The 18803-nt window shown below is 57.0% G+C and overlaps 2 protein-coding genes across 10 annotated transcripts in view; one reads left to right on the top strand and one right to left on the bottom strand.

Moving 5' to 3' along the window:
- Nucleotides 1-205: 205 nt before the first annotated feature.
- Nucleotides 206-8735, bottom strand: UPP2 (uridine phosphorylase 2). Of its 3 annotated transcripts, none has more exons than XM_015290190.4 (7): nt 8403-8735; nt 5417-5534; nt 4677-4835; nt 3670-3784; nt 2973-3182; nt 1473-1619; nt 206-1106 (listed from the first exon to the last, which is right to left on the bottom strand). In XM_015290190.4, exons 1-7 carry the CDS (start codon nt 8594-8596, stop codon nt 934-936), a joined length of 1116 nt encoding a protein of 371 aa, XP_015145676.2. In that variant the 5' UTR covers nt 8597-8735; the 3' UTR covers nt 206-933. The 3 variants fall into 3 exon arrangements, with proteins under 3 accessions (XP_015145676.2, XP_422171.3, XP_040559668.1); XM_422171.8 differs by lacking the exon at nt 8403-8735 and adding an exon at nt 6091-6198; XM_040703734.1 differs by lacking the exons at nt 4677-4835; nt 5417-5534 and having other exon boundaries at nt 8403-8421.
- Nucleotides 7671-18803, top strand: part of ATVR1 (serine/threonine-protein kinase receptor) — a 44886-nt gene continuing 33753 nt past the window's right edge. For 3 of the 7 annotated variants that reach the window (NM_001396495.1, NM_001396494.1, NM_204560.2), the window contains exon 1: nt 7671-7803. In NM_001396495.1, coding sequence (NP_001383424.1) covers nt 7796-7803 — 8 coding nt within the window. In that variant the 5' untranslated portion in view covers nt 7671-7795. Of the gene's footprint in view, nt 8374-9134; nt 11933-13459; nt 13479-18803 lie in introns of those variants that run through there. The other 4 variants (XM_046943411.1, NM_001396497.1, XM_046943413.1 and 1 more) reach the window with 4 other exon arrangements.

Genomic DNA, 18803 nt, shown 5'->3' with positions numbered 1-18803 from the left:
GGGTGAGGTGGGGGGGAGACCAGGGCGAGTGGGGCCCAAGTGGGCCATCAGAGGGGTTCCTGCAGTGGTAGGGCCCCAGGTGCCACTGAACCAGGTTGTGAGGTGAGACCGAGTGCCACACAGATGGTGCCTTGGAGAATGCTGCTAAGTGTCCTTAGGCTGAAATGTTTTGTGCTTTTAATAATATTAGAGATACCATCTCAAGTTTGTTTGATACATACCACTTTTATTTATCTGAACTCTTGAATCCTGTAAGTCATTGTTCTAAAAATGCCAAAATTCATTTGCAAGCAACCTTGTGAGTGAGCCTTCAAAACTGGAAGTGGTTTCAGTGCTAAATTGGCTGGGCTGTGCATAACCCCTGTGCGCGCCCTCCGCCCCCACCCACCAGCAGACCGGCCTTTTTACAGCATGGGGCAGTACTCACAGACCCCGCCTGCATCCCCGTCTGTTGGTGGCAGAGGTGCTCCCTGCCCACTGGGTGCCTGGGCCGGGCTGTGGCCCCACAGAGCTCATCAGGCTGCATGAGTCTGAGAGCCTTTCCTGACCGCAGTGAGGAGCAGCGGCGCTCACAGAGCAGATGAGCTGCGTGTGCCATTTGCTCGGCTATCAGCACTGCGCCCGGAGCAACGTGTTCCCCTGATGAGGGACATGGGGCAAGGGCACCCTGCAGGACAGTCCTTCCATTCACAGGGCAGGAGCCAGTGGGGCACGCTCTTATTTCCTGAGCAGTACTGATGCAATTCCAGCTGTTTGAGACACACCACGCCAGCACAGCAGTGTTTGCAGTTACAACTCCCTGCTCGGAGGCCGCAGTGCCTCTGCAGCCCTGGGGACGCATGCCCCCAACCCCGGTCCATCTTTCCTGCTTTCCAGGCCCACTTGCCTGTGGTGTGGATTAGTCCCATGGTGGTGTGGGGGATGGCAGTGCCCTCAGTCGCTGGAAGGCCGTGTGTTCCCTGCAGCAGTGCGCAGCCCCAGGCGTCTCCGGATGAAGGCCGCCACCAGGCGCTGCGGCCGCTGCTGGTATTCCTGCAGCACCTCGTGGGACGCCCGGATCTGGTCCCCCTCCAGGCGGTCCAGGAGCGTTACGCAGACCACAGCAGCTGCAAGAAGGCCCCAGTGCTGCACTGCAGGGGTGGCTGAACCCCACCGGGCTGTGCTGGCAGCTGCCGGGGGCTGCCTGAGGGGCGGCAGCAGAAGGTGTGGGGTGGGCACAAGGCCGGTGAGATGGGACGTGGCTGCATCGCCGCAGCTGAGAGGTGCACCCACGCCACGAGAGGAGTGAGGCGTTACTTCCTGCTCTATCCAACAAGTACTCAGGCCTTTTGAATCGAGCTGTGACATTGGCTTTAGCGTGCTTTTTCTAATGGAAATGCTAGGAATGCGTTTCTGGCCTTCACATCAGCTCTGGTAACCGCAAAGCCCCGTGCCCCGCAGGGAGGAGCTGGGCAGCCCGGGGCAGCACTCACCTCGCAGCCCGCACGGCCCGCACAGCGCAGCGAACGCCGTTGACTCCATTTCAATATTTCTCACGCCGGCATCATGAGCTCGCTTTAAGTACTGCAACTTCTTTTCATTGGAGAAAGAGCACAGAGCTCCATCTAACCTCCCTTGACCTTGAAAGGAAACAGAACCATCACTGCTTGCCCTCACAGGCGGCAGACACAGTGACCCGGCTGTCTGCAGTGCCGATGTTTTGGCTGGAGCTGACCGAGTTTTCTTTTGCAGTTACCTCACCCATGCCCCAGTTAACCTGAACTTGTAAGGCCAGCATAGTCTGTTTCTGTGTACAAGAAACAAACCAGTGTAGGTTTACACTGTAGAAAGGAAGACCCGGCCGCCGAGCAGGAGGCATCTGGCACTCTGCTGGGGGAAACGGCCGCAGCCCCTCCGAGGCCTGTGATGTACATCGGGTGGAGGCATGCCAGGTTAAATCCAAACAACACCCAGTCACTGTGGGAGAGGCACAGCAAGCTGTGCAGAACATCAGGGAGAGGAAAGCCCCGTCAACTCAGGTTTAGTTCTTTCAGGGACTGACTCTGGCAGCAGGCAGTGGGAGCTCTTTGCACGCGGCATTCCTGGCTTCAGAGGCACTGCTCCCTGTGCTGCTCCCTGTGGGCTTTCGTCAGCCCCAGGGGTCCCATGGTACCCACCACACGTGGTACCCCCCAGCCCTGGGGTCCTCTCCCCACACCTGCCCTGCAGCCCTGCACCTCGTGCAGCCTCCTCTGGGTGAGCACAACCTGTGGCTGTGCCAACCTGTGCGTCTTATTGCTGTTCCTACCGTTGATCCTCTTAATGAATTTCTATTTAAATAAAATGTGGCCTTGAGGAAGGCACAGATGGTTGCATTCACAAGCAGAGATTTATAGATAGTTCTCAGTCAATTAATTCTTCATTTATTACATTTCATCTACTCTGTAATCAGCACTTTGTTTTGAAAAGAAAACAGTTCCAGAGTAACCGGAGCTTGTTTGCCCAAACGTCACACGCTTCCTGACATTCTTCTGGTGTTTGGCTAACATGAACTTACAGTCCTGTCCTGAGCAGCAGGGCATGACTCATCTGCACGGATGGGCTGTGGACCAGGGCTGCTTCTCTGGAGCCTGAGGCCATCGACCCCCACAGCTGGGGTCCCCAACCACCCACACTGCCATGCCACAGCTGGGCCGGGCAGCAGCTACTGGATGGCTCCCCCTTCTGCTCCACCACCACCTACAGCAGTGCCGGCCATACAGGTGGCACTACGAACATTAATGGGGTGCCAGGTGCATACACGTGCCATCAGCAGAAGAACTCGTGGCCTGGCTAAGTGCTGGGATTTGTATTGCACGTTCTGAAGGCGCAGACTGCTCTGAACTGACCCTGACACACCGGTGGGACAGCTGCAGCCCGCAGGACCGGCGGCACCGATAGCTCTGCCTACGTAAGAGCACCGCGTGGGAAAGGACAGCCAAAGCACGTCTTACCTTCATAGAAGTCGTAGGTGCACATGGTGTGCCCGACGAGAGTGGGGAAGTCAGGAATGGCCTCACTGCAAGCCAGCAGCTCCTCCACAAGGCCCCCGTCCAGGTCGGTGCCCCGCACCACCACATCGCCCAGCACCACCTGCTCGAACCGTGGCTGGAAGCGGGCGTCCACCGCCCTGTCTGTGATCACCACGGAGCCGGCCTGCACCCCTGGAAAAGCAGAGGCTGAGGCTAAGCCTGAGCTCACGGTGCTGGTGATCTGCTGCAAGGCTTCAGCGCCACAGAAAAATGCCTGCAGGTATCTGTGCGATGGGTTTTTAGTGAGCGAAGCAGATGTGAGGGAATAATTGAAAGCTATGTGGTGGCACAGATGTATAAGTAAAGTGCACAGAACCAGCATGTGATGAATGACTGGGGGTGTGCTGAGTGACAGCACTTTGATTGCTGATGGATGCAGAGCCATGCCGTGGCACCAGGCCGTGCAGGTGTGAGCAGCACCGCTGCCCCAGCAGGCGTAACAAAAACGTGCTCTGCTAAGCTGGTCACCAGGATCGTGCTGGGTTTTAGCCTTGAATAAAGTATCATGTTATTTGATACATGGGGACCTGCCAAAATCAAAAGCTCATAATGACATGACTATGCTGAAAAAAACCTGTTAATACCCTTTGGCCTGGAAGGAAGAGCTGGGACAGCTCACCTAAGCCTCCAGAAGTACCAATGCGTATAATGGTGACGTCTCGGCATTTGGCGTGGTGCAGCAGTTTGATCAGCTCGTGAAGCATGATGGACACAGAAGGGATGCCCATTCCGTGCTGTTGAGAGAAGAAAGAGCCATTCCATAGGTGCCAGATGGGTGACTGCTGTGAGCTCAGCATCACACCCTCTTCCCACTGCGGAGGCCAGTAGGTGTTGTCAGGGTGAGCTCTGTTCCTGCAGCCTGCCCAGGCAGAGCTCCTGGCCCCTCCTGCCCTCAGTGCTGTGCTGTGGCCCCAGCGCTACGGCTTGGGGCTGGCAGAGCCCCTGCAAAACTCGTGCCCCCCACGGTGACCCTTGTCCTGCTCCTATGCCTCCCATCCCAGTTCTTTGCACTGTTGTAAGCACCAGCCTGGCCTTGGCTTGGCCTTTAAAGGTACAAGATGCTCAGGAGTATGGCCTTTTCTCCTGTGATAAAGGCCTCCACTTTTTTTCCTTCGGCCAAGGCAGTGGGGGACAAGGAGCACCTGCAGGGCTGTTCCCCAGGATATCAGACTGATTCCCTCAGCCAGGTTGGACTTGGCTTCGCCAGAGGAATCAGATGGGATCCCTGCCATGAGAGCAGCGCCAGCCCCAGGCCCAGGCACCCTGCAACACAGCCCAGCACCCAGCTGGGAGTAACCAATAACAGGGGAGGTTCTGGCTGTGTGGCTCGTGTCAGGGGGATACCTTCAGCCACACTTCATAGTCTGTGCAGGGTGGGAAGTGTCTTTACCGGCGGAACTGTCGCACACTGCTCATCTCACGAGCAAAACTCATGCATGCTCGTTTTGAATACCATGTTTTTTTTAAATAGCGAACACAGCTGAGCTGAGAGCCCGTGCTGGAATGAATAGCGGGGACGGGCTGGCGGTTGGACTTTGATCTCGGAGGTCTTCTCCGACCGGAGTTATTCTGCGAGTAGCTGAGAGCAGAGACGGGGCGGGGCTGCGCACCGAGCGCTGCGCTTACGCTGATGGAGAGCACCGGTCCCACGCGGTACATGGCGTAGCGGTCCGTCCCCGCGCAGATGTCGGCCAGGTCCTCCCCATCGCCCTCCAGCCCCAGCTCCTTGTGCATGAACTGCGCAAATGACCTCATCCTGTTCGGGCTGCCGCCAACGCAGACGAACTGGGTGTAAAAGGCAGACTGGTTGGCGGTGTTGGCTACAACAGGCACCGCGATTCAGCCTTCGGCGCGGCGCGGTCGGCAGCGGGATGCTGCCTCCTTGGAGCAGCGCAGGGCACTGCAGCGCCGCACGCAGAGCCGGGCTGCGCTCCCCGGGGCCGGGCAGCCCTGGGCTGGAGCAGCCGAGCAGCCGCTCCTGGTTGGGTATCGCTTCCAGGGCAAGAAAATCTGAAATAACTCCACTGTCGTACACGCGGCACATGTAAGCTGCCGGTACGCCTACTGACAGCAGAGCCAAGCCAGACGTTAGCTTGTTGTCTATTTTATTCTACCAGCAGCATCAACTGCAATTAGAGAGCGCTGCTGATGACACAGAGGCCACAGAAGCAGGGAGAAAAGGGACACATTTTCACAACGTTCACGCTAAAACTGCTTTCCAAATGCCGGAACGGACCGGCCCTGGGCTGCAGAGCAGCTGCTCTCCGGCAGGAGCGCACACGGCCGGGGGGCCGCAGTATGGGACGGCAGCACCGTGGGACGAGGGCACTGCGACCCGCCGCCCGGCTTCGGCCCCTGCCGGTTACCTTTACGTCCCCAAACATAGCCGGCAGGTCGTGCGTCTTCGTTCCCAAGTCCAAATGATACAGGACGTCCTCATCCATCGCCTCCAGGTGCGGGTTTTTGATGTGGACGAGCCCAGCGCTGCGGGGAGACGGGGTGAAGGTGGGGGAGCGGCGCGGGGCAGCGGGAGGGCGGGCGGCCCCGGGGGGGGGGGGATGCGGAGCACGGCCGGGGACGGGGCGAGGCGGCAATGCGGGGCAGCCCCCTCCTGCCAAGCCCTGCTGCCACACGGGGGGCCTCCCGCGTGGCGTCTCTCGATGCCGGTAACCCCTTCCGTGTCTTTTGGCTGCGTATTTGGCAGAAGGGATTTCTCAGTATTTGTCGCCCCAGCTCCTCCGCTGATGGGGTTCGGCCAGGAGCACCCAGCAGGTAACACCGCACCGTGCCACGTCCCACGGAACGGCTTTTTAACGGGAATCTTACATTCGCGAGGTCCCAAACAGCCGCCCGGCAACGCGAGCGCTGACTGAAAACCGGGGCTGTGCGGGCGCCGCTGTGTCGGCCTGCCCTGCCTGCCGCGTGCCTCCATTGATAAAGCAACAGACAGCGGAGATCGACGTCGTGAACAGGGCTGAAACGAACCCGGAGAACTTTTTTCGCCTCAGTCAAACCAGCTCAGGATCCGCCCGCGACTCACCCCGAGTAACGCGTCGTTTCGGTCATGACGGCTCCGCCGGAGGCAGCCCGAAGCGATTCCCAGCGGCAGTCACGGCGCCCGCAGCGGCTCCGTCCGCGGGCCGGGAAGAGCTCCGCGGCGCTCCGCACGGGTTAAATACCGTCTCCCCCCTCGGCGCGTTGCTCAACACCCGCGGCGGACCCGCGTCTCCTCCCGCCCCCCGCGCGCGGGGCCGTTCCTCCGCCGCCGCCGCCCGTTGGCCGCGGAAGCCGCTCCGCGCCGCCGGGAGCCGCGGATTGGCCGCCGTTGCGGGTGTGCCGCCGCCGCCCCGGCCGCGCCCGCCGCGTGTTTGCTCGCCCTTTGCTCGCCGCCGACGGCCGCCGCGTGGCCGACACATGTGAGGAGCGGAGCGGGGCGGCTCCACGTGACGGGATCGCGCGAACGGCGGCGCGGCTCGGCCCGGCCCAGGCTCGGCCCCGCGGGACCGCCCGCTGCCGGAGCGCCCGGAGCCCCGCGCGGTACCCCGCTCCTCCCGGGGCCGATTTCAATGGGGCGGGCGCTTCGCCCTTCAGAAATGGGAAGCCGCCCGAAAGCCGAACGAACGGCGCGCCGGGGTGCGGCGGAAGCAGCGGCAGAGAGACGGAGTGCGCGTCACCGCCGCGGGGCCGAGCGATGACCGCGGGCCGTGGCGGTGCGCCGGGCGGGGACGCGGCGGCTTCGGGCGGAAAAAAACGGAAAAGAGAGACTTGTGGATGAGCCGACGGGCGGCCGCGCTTCTACCCGAGCACGCGCCGGGGCCGTGCCCGACAGCCCGGCAGCCGCTCCCGGCGCTGTTGGGGCTGCGGAGCTCCGCCCGCCCGCCCGGAGCGGCGTCTGTGCGTCGGCGGGGCCGAGCGGTGTGAGCGGAGGGCGCCGACGGAGCGCTGCGGTCAGAACGCGCTCCCGGTCGGTGCCGTCGGTTGCTGCGCGCGCCGCAGCCCCCGAGCCCCGCCGCCTCCTTACGGGCTCCGACGGCCCTTTAAGAACGCGCAGCGCCACAGAAGCGCTTCTGCAGAGGCAATGATTAAAGGCGCGTTTTGCACTTTAAACTCCGGCCTCGTTTCCCCTGTTCGCTTGGCGGCCTCTCCTGAGCCGCTTCCAGCAGCGCTCCGTCCTGCGCTCGGCGCGCGCCCGCGGACAGCGCGGGGCGGGACGGCGCGGAGCCGCGCGCGGGGACCCCCGAAGGGCAGCGGGGGCGGCGCGGGAGCGCGCCTCGTGCGGGGCTGAGCGCGCGACCGCTGCTTCCCCGCCGGGCGGCTCCGCCCGCGCTGTCCGGATCGCGCCGCGCGGCACCGGGACGCGCCGTTACGGCGGAGGAGAAGCGGCACCCAACGGGACGGGGCCGCGCACGCCGCGCGGGATGCCGGGAGCGCCGGGGGGTCCGCCTCGCTCGGCCCGCGCTGCGCTGTGCCGCCGGTGGGGGGCGTGCGGGAGACGGGCATCGCCGGCGTCGCGTCGGCGGCAGGAAGTGACGCGCTGAGCCCGGCGCCCATTGGCGGCCACGGCGGGAGGGTACCGCCCTCCGCCCCGCCCCGCTCCGCCCCGCCCGCCGCCGCCGGCCCATTGTCAGCTGCGCGCCGCCGCGGGGCATGCGGGGGGGCTGCGCGCCGGGTCAGCGCCGTGCCCTCCGCGCGGCCGCCGCGCCGCCGCCGCCCATGGCGAGTCCGCCGTAGCGCCCGCCGCAGCGATGAGGAGGTGAGCCGGGCGGGGAGCGGCGGGGCCTCCTCGGCCGCGGGGGGAGCGGCGGGGCTCGCGGCCTGCCCGGGAGGCGGCCCCAGAGGCGGAGGGCGGCGCGAAGGCCGGGCCGGGGGTTCGGTGCGGGGCTGCCGGGGGCTGCGGCCCTGCGAGCGCGGCCCGTGCCGGTGTGCGGCGCCCCGGGGACGCTCCGCCGCGCCGTCTGGGCCGTCTTCGCCGTCTTGGCCGCAGACAAAGGCGGCTCCGGGCTCGGCCTGCTCGCCTTCCCGCGGGCTGCGGCTCCTCGGGCCGAGGACGGCCGCGCTCCTTCCGTCTCCGGTGGTGGGCGAAGACGTGGCGAACGGAGCCGTTTGCTGCAGTAGGCTGCGGTAAAATGGGGCTGAGACGCCTCGGCGGCCCTTTGGGTTGTAGGAAAGCAGCCCTCGGCGGGCTGCGGTGCGGCGCTCCTCGCAGTGCTGGAAGCGGCCCCCGCAGCGGCGCCGCGCCGTGAGATGCAGCCCGGGAGCCGCGCTGCGCTGTGCGGTGAGCACTGACAGAGCTCCCAGCGCCTGAAATTCCACTCTGCTTTCTGTAAGAGTCCCTACGTGCCGCTTTCCTACCTCATCTCCAAAGAAACCGCAGCGATCCGCGGTACAGCGGGTGCTTTACCCGCGTCCTCCCACTTGTATGCTCCGAGCTCTGATGCTGCTTGACAAGTCCTGGGTTGCCTTGAGGCTGGAATGGGTGAGGGGGGTGGATGAGGACGGCTCTCGGCCGCCCGGCTCCTTTGGCCGCACCGATTTGTGGAAGGCATCCCTGGGTCCGCGTGGGGGGAGCAGAGGGTGCCCCAGACAGAGGTGACCCATCTCCCTCTGCCACGGCCCAGGACAGGCCTGCTCTGTGAGTGCTGCCGTCCCGTGTCAGGACGAGCTCTGTGGCTGTTGCTCTGACTCAGATCAACCTCCCCCGTCTCGGCTTTTAAGTTGTCAGCTTTTTACATGCTGAGCTGTAGCGAGGCCAGCAGCGTGGAAGGCGAGGCTGACAGTCAAATGAAACAGCTGGAGGGAAGAAGGCTGCTTCATAGACTTCTAGTTTTAATTCTTACAGCGTGGTATTGAAGTCACGGCTGAGAGAGGGAAATCCTGCTGACTTTCTGCTGGTGGTGCTTTGGAGACGCTGTTTGTAGCCTCTCCCCAGGTTCTGTTGAGCAGTAGCTCTTGGAAACCCGGTTTCTTGTAGCTTACTTCATACGTGTGTAGGGGAGCATTTTGCTGCGCAGCTGTTGGGGCTGTTACCTCCTGCTTGTGTTCCCTAGCGAGCGCTGGAGCTGTTGGTTGGTGTGAAAAGCATTTGTGAGGGCGGCGGTGGTGCCTGCAGAAGTTCAGCCTCACCCTCCTCAGACTAATCTCACACAATGACTTCGGTCACGTTATCTTTTTGGAGCCGTTTAACACCTTTGAGACACCAGAGCTCTCCTTATGCCGTATAGCCGGATATTTGATATTCCCGTGGTTGTTTACACTCTTCTATATTAACATGCATTAAGTTGGCTGCATTTTTTTCTGCTGAGGCAATGTGTTAAAGCTGACCTCTACCACCAGATATTAAGGTCCTTCAGCAGGAGAGGGAGAATGCGTTGAGGAGCTGAGGTGAAAGGGGAGGGCTAAATATAACCATTTCCTGCAAAACTTATCTATTTTTAAGAGAGCTTGTCTTCCCAACGTATAGAAGGGCTTCCTTTTGCTGCCTTGCTCCTCCCGGTAGCGCTGTGGCTGTCTGTGGTCTGGCTCTGTTGGTAGGTCCCAGTATACATGGGAAAATATGGGGAAGCGTTGCCAAGGCTGTGGGGAGGGAGGAGTGGGGCAGCCTGGCTCAGCGCAGCACTGCTGCCCCGTGGGTGCCCAGCGGGGAGGGAACGCTGCCTCGTGCTGAATCGCCCGGGCTGCCGGGCACGCTGCAGCAGACATGTGAAATCATAGAATCATTTGAGTCAGAAGGGACCCCTAAAGGACACGTAGCCCAACTCCCCTGCACTGAACAGGGACGCCCACAGGTAGGTCAGGAGCTCCGAGCCTGGTCCAGCCTGACCTTGAATGTCTGCAGGGATGGGGCACCCACCACCTCTCCGGGCAACCTGTGCCAGTGCCCCAGTGCACTTATTGTAAAAAAACGTCTTCTTTACACCCAGTCCCAATCTCCCCTCCTTTAGTCTGGAACCATTTCCCCTTGTCGTGTCACAGCAGACCCTGCTGAAGAGTCTGTCCCCTGCCTTCTTACGGTCCCTATAGATGCTGAAGGGCTGCTCTCAGCTCACCTCAGAGCCTTCCCTTCTCCATGCTGAACAGCCCCAGCTCTCAGCCTGTCCTCGTAGGGATTTCTGTGGCCCAGCTCTGGACACGCTCCAACAGGTCCATGTCTCTCCTGTACTGAGGACTCCACATCTGGATGCAGTGCTCCAGGTGAGGCCTCACAGTGCAGAGCAGACGTGCAGGGTCCCCTCCCTGACCTGCTGGCCGCGCTGCTTTTGATGCAGCCCAGGATCCAGTTGGCATTCCGGGTCAGGAGGGCACAGTGCTGGCTCATGTCCAGCTTCCTGTCCACCAGTACCCCCAGGTCCTTTTTGGCAGGGCTGAAACACATCACAGAGCTGATTTGAGAGGAGCGCAGGTGAGTCTGCGAGAGGGATAAAATTGGTTCAGTGCTCCCACAGCCCTGCTCTGGCCTCGCTTTGCTCTCCAAAGCCATATACTTGGACAGGGATGAGCAGTGGGCTCCTATCAGTAGCGAAGAATCTCCTTGGAGGTAGGAGGCGAACACAGGCAGTGAAACAACACCAGCGTGGTGGTGGGTTTATTTTATTTGCCAGCTGGTACTCTGAAGCGATGCTTAAATATAATGAAGTCTGATGTTAAAATAGGATCGAGGAACAGCCGCTGTAAATAGCCAGGTCCCTTTTTAACCCCTTCACTCCTGCCGAAGGGAAAGAAATAGTACTTGAATTTGTTCAATTCTTAGGTATTTGGGCTCTAAAGGAGGATCCCAGTATCTGCCCTTGTAACTTCTCTTCTGTGTATAAACAGGTTACAATCTGAGCCCGCTTGTCTGTGCAGTGACAGGAGATCACAGCGGTGTGCCAGATGTGGTAGATTTCAGAGTGGGAATTGCTGTCTTCCATCCTGAATGTGAGGGAGGATTCACAGGGCTCCCGTGGGCCGGGTTGTGGGTTGGCCCTCACAGGGGTGTGCCAGCTGCTTGGGGATGGCTTGTCGGAGCTGAGGGACCAAGAGTACAAGAACCGAGCAGCATGTTGGTTACAGTGGGCTGAGAACACACCTTCCAAGCATGCCCTCCATGTGCCTCTGAACTGAAAAGCCATGTATGACTGTGAAGTAAGGAATGATACTGTTTCTTGGTGTTGGAAACCGAACTTCACAATAGTTTGAAAGGTTTTTTGAGATCATCAACTTAGAAACTGCTGTTGACTGGAAAATGTAGAGAATTTCATGGAAATGCTTTCAAGAAACTCTTTCTTTCTTGGCTATTTTTGCAGTTATAACCCAGTTTCAGAGCAGTGCTTTCAAAAGCACGGAGCTCTAGGTGGGGAGGAACGTGGCTACAACCGAGGCTCCCCGTGGGCCGGGCTGTGGGTGTGCCATGGCACGGCTTCAGCTGGCAGCCATCCCTTGCTGGAGGTCCGGCGGCTCTCACGGCGCACAGCTGGGTGCCTGCAGGCCGGCCGGCCGTGTGGCTGTCGCTGGGCCTTGCTGCCCTCCGAACTCTGCCTGGCTGATGAGGTCAGCAGTGACTGATTGCAAAGGCTGGGTTAATTGCTGCTGCTTTTGTATTAACTCTGTGGGACGCTAACTTTTCTGGAAGGATCGTCAGGGCTGCGCCGCTATTGCTGGTAATGCAAAAGAAGTATTTCAGAAAGCTGGTGGTGTTCTTTATTAGCAGTTCAGGTGCTGACCGACCCTGTGATTCATCTGCTGGTGAGCAGTCAACATCAGGTGCTGCATCACCGTCTCGGCCGGTTATTACACGATCCCGCCCTCAAACAGGGCTCCTTTGATCTGCGCTTGCCTTTGGTGCCGGGCTCGTCCCACCCGCAGGCACAGCTCAGGGCCCGGCAGGGAGAGCGGGCCGTGCTGGGGTGAGGAGCGGCCCGGTTCCGATGGGAACGTGTTCTTTGTGCCCGCAAAGTGGTGTGCTGTCCACGCCTCAGCACCTCTGCAACCCCCAGTGATGTCCCTCGTGGTACAGGGCAGTGTGGCTCTCTAAGCAATTAGGGTGACTCGTTGGTGTGGGGCTGCTCGGCTTTGTTCTGCGAGGTTCTGTCAGCTGCTGTAGGCGCGGTGCGGCTGAACTGCTGGCGAGAGAAAGGTCTGAGCGCGGATCCTGAGGAGGTGTGCGGTGGCTGTAATGTGAGGCCATGGCTGCACGGCGTGTGGGAGCTGGGGAATGCTGCCTGCAGTCAGCGGGGTTGAGATGCACATCTGGCTTTGAGGGGTGAGGTACGGTGACTGCCCTGCGCATCTGAGTGCTTTTCTGTTGTATTTTAAGAAAGGCGTTAGATCTGTTCCTGGGTCTGTGGGCAGGCCTTTGGGTGCAGAGGGCTGGATGCCGTGTCAGGCTGGGGAGTTTGCCTCTGCTGGAAGCGTGGGGCAGAGCAGAGATGGGGACCTTCCCATGTTGTGTCCTCATTGCTTCTCTCGCAGCCTCTGCTTGGGCCTTTCTGCAGGCAGCAGGTTAGCGCAGGTCAGGTGTACCTCTTGTTCTCTTTCCTCCTGTTGAGCTGAATAGGTGGCTGAATGGTTGCTGATACAAAGTGGCTTATGTGGATGAGCACGTTCTCTTCTTCGGATGCTCCTGAGAGTGTCTGACCGTGTTTCTGCTCAGCCGTCTGCGGTGCTCCTGGAAAGACACGTGTGGGCACACCTGGAGCTTGTTGCAAGTTATCTCAGGTCTGTTTTAAAGGGAGGAAGACCTCCAGTTTGGTGATTGGACTCTTTGTTTGCCTTGGCTGAAACGGAATGAGCTCTACCTCGAACCAAGATGGGATGAGTGCAGGAGAGCACCAGCTGCTGTTAGTCGGCTTTTCGGCAGACACAGAGGTAATGCGCAGCTCTGGGTTGTGCTCTCCATGCCTGGAACACTCTTTGTGCTGCACTGAGCCATGGGACTGCCTCAGCTGAGCAGAGGTGAGCAGGAGGAGCTCGTGCAGTCACGCAGGGCGCCTGTGCCCAGCTGTGCTTGGTGGAAGTCAGGCATTTCTTAGAACAAGAAGCTGCAGACCTTACCTCTCCGCTAATAAGCTGCGGAATGGAGTCCAACAAACACCTCTTCTAATTGCAGGTCTGCTGTTTGTCTGGCGTGTATCCTGTAACTGCAGGAGCAGGTTGGCAGCCCTTTGCCGGCTGCCTTTGGCTGGGTGGATAGCTCTGAGGCTAGAAGTGGCTTCCTTTTGAAGTCCTGCAAGCTGCTGATGGTTGCTTTCATGACTGTGTGCCTCAGCAGGCCCCTGAGCCTGGGCTGCTCGTGGCCCGGGCTTGCAGCCTGAGCCGCCCTGCACTCAGCACCGCGGCTGCACAGGCCTTCAGCTGGGTGTGGGTGCCAGGGAAGCAAGCAGCCCCACTCATGCCTCTCCGCATGCTGCTCTTTCTCCTGTTCCAGTGTTCTGTGGCCATGTAATGAGCTGGGTAAGGGTGTTAATTTTGTTAAAGTTCAACCTGGCTTTGCTGGACTGGTTCCAACAGAGATCGATTTGTGGCTCAGTTCTGCACTGCCCACGCTGGGGTTGGGTGGCTGCCTGCGATGGCTGTGGGTATGGGGTGGGAGCAGAGGGGAGGTCTGCATCTCCCTGGGAACAAATGTAGCATTAAACAAGATGTGTGTTTGTATTAGTCAGTCTGAACCAGGCTGTGCTATTTACGGCTCTCCACTGCAACGAAGTTGTCTCTTGTGTTTGTGTGGGTGGACTGGAACAATTAAGTCGTTTCAAGGCTGAAGCTTAAAAGAGAAAATGAAATGAAGAGATAGTGGTTTGGTTTAGGGGGGGGGAAGTAATTGTAACGTGTTATGCTGAAGAAAAGATAGTTGGTATCTCGCAGGTTGTTTATTACTGGCAGAAATCACACTGAAACTCTTTTTGACTTCATTCGGCATTGCAGTGCTTTGTTGTTCATCTGAAACGCTGCCCCTCGCCGTGCCGGGCTGCGGTGGGACACAGGGCTGTGCTGGGCTCCGTGTGGCCGTGCAGCCGACGTGTGGGCTGCTCCCCACTCCTTGCTGTTGGGGTGCACAGCTTTACTGGCTGCCCTGCACTGCGTCAGGGCTTGTATCAGCGCGGGCTGCCATGCTGGACAGGGAGATGTGGGTGAGCTCTGTGTTTTGAAAGAAAAAAAGGCTATTTTTACATCTGAATTTTAAACACCGTCTCAAATTAAATGATAAAAATGTTTTAGAGATACCATTATCTCATGAAAACAATAGGGACGCTTGATCTCTTAAGTTCTACAGAGGAAGGAATGCAGGAGTCATGTGTTTGGTGGAAGTGATTACAGGTGAAATGCTGCCCCAGGCATCAATTCCCAGTGCCTGGGCACCACTGTAGGTTCCTTGCCTTCCACTGGGGCTGAGTGATAGAACCTGTGTCACCCGGGCAGTACCCTGGCAGGGCTATTGTCACCCTGGGGCTCCTCATCTCCAGGGTAACTAGGCGTAAATGTGGTGCTGGAGGGCCCATCTCTGCTTATCTGTGTGCAGGGCCTGCCTTCTCTGAAGGCTTGCACAGGGCCTTTCTTTGATGTGAAGCTCTCTGTCCCTCTGCCAGCGGGGTGCCCTGTGTGCAGGCAAGCTAGCTGGGCACAGGGCTGAGAGCTTTGTGGCTACGATGAAGGCTAAATCATGGGAACATCGGCTGTCCTCCCAAGCCCTTACATAATTGGAGCCCTTCTCTATGCAGGAAGAAACACACAACTTGTGTCAAACCACCAGGATTAGAAAAGCTCCTCTCAAGCTTGCCGAGGAGCACGTGGTGCAGCGTGCAGCCGGAGCCGTGGTGCTGGCCAGGCACCATGCCTTGCTCTGTTCTCATGGTCCCTCCCATGGGCTTCTGCTGTCAGGACACCACTTCTTAAAAGTTCTTCCACACCCCCTTGGCTTTGCTACTGCTATCTCTTTTAACCTCAAATTAGTTGGTTGTCAATTAAGCCTTTACAAATGTGCCAGGAATGCCATGTAGACACTTCTGCATGTGTTTGTGGACCCGCACGTTTGCATCAGCCTCTAGTAGAGTAAGCTAAATGAATAACGTGTTCCAGCCTGCCTAAACAGAAGGCTGGTTTTCTGTCTGGTGGAGGCATTTTACACACACGTAGGGCTCACGTCCTTTCCTCTAAAGCAAACCTATGCATAACTGCTCTACAAAAGCTGTTATAAGGTCTGAAGCTGTTTATACCCTTCCCCCACTCGTGTTCCTTGCACCTGCAATATTTTAGGGAACGAGTGTATCAATATGACCATTCTTAAATAGTGATATTTGAATCCCAAGCACTGCCGAAATACCTTTACTCAAAAGAAGCGTGCTGTTCCTATGCCTTGTGCACAAGTGGCTTCTTGGTGGAAAAGTCTTTGACTTGATCTCTTTCGTTACAGTTTGGATGGTGGGTGTTTGTTAGACATTCAAATAGAACATTGGACTCTGATGCACAGCAAAGTGCAGGATTTCGAGGGAAATGTTTTTTTTTTTTCCATTAGAAGAGGCAAAGAGATGAGCAATTGAGAGCTGGAAGGCCAAACCCAGTTCTAGGAGCTATTAGTTCTTATGGGGTTACTGGAATCTTTGGTGGGAAACTGGTGTTGGAATCTGCACTGCTGTTGTCGGTCTCCTTTCGCAAAGGGAGTAAATCTTGGAGTAAATCTGCCTTTATTCCTGGTCAGATTGGCATACTACAGGAACACAGACTTTGATGCATGGTCTGCTTGTAACTGTGCTGGTTGGGCTCCCAGTACAGATGTTCTTTATTCTAAGAAGGATCCTGTTGTGTGTAGATGAGAGTACTGAAGGCCATGAAATGTTTCCTATCTAATTTTAGTTATCTACTGGATACAGGGCCCTGGGGAGTGAAATAGAGCAAATGGAAGAAGAGGAAGAACTTGAAGTTGCTCTGCAAGCTGAGTTAACAGAGCAACTGCCCACTCACAGCAGCAGATTGAGATGAAAAGAGGGGATTTGAGGATGTGCTTGTATTTTGAGGGAAGTAGATGCAGTTCGAGGGCTGCTGTTGCCCTGCACCAAGCCTGTCCTTAGCCCTTGCTGTGCTGCAGGAGTCCTTGCAAGCACCCAGCTCAGAAACTGCAAGAGCCATCCCTGGAGCTTCTCTGGTGCAGGCAAGCCTTTAACTTGCAGCTCTTGCAAGACTGCTGTGTTTCCAGTGCGTGTCCTTCTGCCAAGTCTCATGGAACTTGATGGCTCTTCAGAGACCTGGCTGAAGAAATCAGCAGGTTTCTCTTACAGTCGGGGGAAGTAGGATGAAGCATATCTGTGGTCTTGGCTGTGATTGGAAAACCTGGAAAGAGGAGCAAGTGCACTGCTTTGGGCCAGTGTGTGCCTTGAGGTAACTGGCAGCCAAAGCAATGAGCAAAGCCCACTTTTCTTAGGGAGGGGAGGAGCTGAACTCACTGCTTTTGAGTGTTTGAGTTAGAGCATTGGGGTTTTGTAGTTCAAGGTGTGTGTGAAGGGTCTTCCATTCCTGGTGTTGTGCAGTTGAGTCCTTCCCCTGACCACTGCTCTGTCCTTTTTTTGCTCTTGAAGGACTCGTCACAAAGCACAGTGCTGTAGGGTTATGTGGCTGTGGGAGAGGACTTCATGGAGAATCTGAGCAAGCAGGGGGCCTCCTTGAGGAGGAGAAGGGAGACCTGGGAGAACGTTGGGCGAAGAGGGCTGAAGAATGTGGGTGCCGGCAGCTGAAGGCAGGCAGGAGGCAGCCTGGTGCTCTGAGAATCAGCACAGGCTGCTTCCTGTAGGGTCCCACCTGAGCACTTCTGCTGCCAGCACAGGTAGCTGCTCAGGGCTGCGTTCTGCAGCTCTTGGCAGCGGGCTGCAGCAGTGGGGACCCTGCAGGCCCAGCTGTGCTCAGCCAGCATTGCTGGGGCTCTCTTGTTGGGTGTGCTGTGTCGGGAGAGGCTCCTTGCTGAGCTGCTCTCCAGTGTGAATGTGAGAAAACTAAACCACCACCAAGCAAAAAGGAATGCTTAGGTGCACACTGTAACCTTTGGAGTTCTGGTGTGCCAGCAAAGCATGAAAGGATATGAAGTGTGTATTTTTTTCTCTCAAAGTTCTGGAATGTTCTTTAAAATAAGGCTTTTGTTACATTTCATGATGACCGTATGAAATGGGTGTTTGGTTGCATGTGAAGTGAAGGGTTCTGCTGAACACAAACACGTTGTGTTTGCAGAAAGCCATCCTGCTTTTCCTTAGTTCTGAAGGTGCTGTGAGAACAGACCCTGTCTGCTTTCTCCAAAACTCATCGTTAAAATCATTGTCTTCCTGCAGTGAGTGTGTGAGTAATGGCTCGTTGTTGGGTTTTGTGCTTACTTTATCTTGGAGGTTTCTTCTTCTCTGTGTTGAGCTCCAGGAGGCTCTGCAGGAAGATGTCAGTGCCTTAGGATGGCTTGTGTGCGCTCCTCTGGTGCTGCTGAAATACATGGGGAAGGTGATGGATGTCCCACATTTGGCTCATAATGGTGTACTAAATATGGATTTTTGGACAAGCCACAAACTATTTGGTTTAATGCTCTCATTTTACCTATCAGAATGGTATGTATGTGATGTCTGTCAAAGGCATTAAGAGACAACTGGCCATATCTTGTAGTTTATACCCAAATTGTTCTTAGGGTTACATCTGGTTATGCAGTCACCCCTTGTTCCAAGAACCAAAGGGAAAATCGGTCACTTTTCGGTTAATAATTGTTGTTCAAGAAGGCAACAGTAGCTACTGTGTCAATAGGCAGATCCACTCCAAAGGAAAGAAGTGAGGCTTTCTGGCTAGCCGGGACTGGTGGCTTTTGGTTAATAGCAGTGCTAAAATGGCCCTTCTTACATAGCAGTAATCAGTTTCCTGAGAGACCAAATAAATATTTAGTATCTGGATGTTCATGGGGGACCGCTGATTTTCCTGATCTTGAAAGTCTATCTTACAAAAGCAAACAGAACCAAGAAAGTTTTCTCTGTTGCAAGTAAGTAACGATGTTTGAGTAGAACAAATAGGCATAGTAAAGTATAAGGCATAGTAAAGGTCTTCCCTGTAATACATGTAAAAAAAAAAAAAAAAAAAAAACCTTTGAGTTAAAACCCATGAATCAAAACTGTGCTCTCCGTGGGGATTTCCATGAAGCTGATGGGACCTGCCCTTGGGAGATGCTGGGCCTGGGGTCTCGAAGAAAGGCTTCATCTTTGCTACTGTGCATTTAAAATCTGAAATGTTACAATTAACCTTCCTGAACTGTTTGGCCTTTAGTTGAATTCGCATTTCTGCTTTGCTGTCCTCATAAAAGACACGGTACTTGGTGAGTACAGCTGGTTGAATGCTTGTCCCAGCTGTGCGCTGAGGGCGATGGATTACTGGTGATGGATGCTCCCATCCTGTGACTCTGAGGTCTCCTTGGAGCTTGTACAGCATGCTGGTTTGCTGCAGGGATATCACCACAGTGCCATGCAGGCTGGTGCTGCTGGCACCGAACCCTCACGTGCTGCTGGGAGGAGGGGAGGCAGGCTGGGTGCTGGGGGGGTGGTGGGCCTGCTGCTTTGGGTGGTCTCTTTCTCATAGAGCTAGCACAGTGCTGCTGTAAGCTTGTCTTCCAATAGTAATTGTGTTCCCTTTGGTTGAATTCTTGGTTGGGATAAGCAGAGATTCACAGCGTTAACTCTGCGGGCTGTCCCTCCCCACTACTGCATGCCAGCACAGCATGCTCCCAGTAACAGTCAAAAGTTCTATTCTTCCCTTTCATCCCCTGTTGTTTGT

Source organism: Gallus gallus, chromosome 7 (genome assembly GCF_016699485.2).
Source record: "Gallus gallus isolate bGalGal1 chromosome 7, bGalGal1.mat.broiler.GRCg7b, whole genome shotgun sequence".
Taxonomy (NCBI): Eukaryota; Metazoa; Chordata; class Aves; order Galliformes; family Phasianidae; genus Gallus; species Gallus gallus.
Note: the sequence above shows the minus strand (reverse complement) of the source record. Positions and strands in the feature narration are given on the sequence as shown.

Bases quoted from the DNA above. Each gene is read 5' to 3' on its own strand.
- UPP2 (XM_015290190.4), bottom strand. From the start codon at position 8,596: ATGCCTTCCACAAATCGGTGCGGCCAAAGGAGCCGGGCGGCCGAGAGC. The intron at 5,535-8,402 runs GTAGGAAAGCGG...GTCTCCCCGCAG, and splicing joins GCGGTTTCTTTGGAGATGAG to CGCTGGGCTCGTCCACATCA. The intron at 3,183-3,669 runs GTGAGCTGTCCC...CTGCTTTTCCAG, and splicing joins TGGTACTTCTGGAGGCTTAG to GGGTGCAGGCCGGCTCCGTG.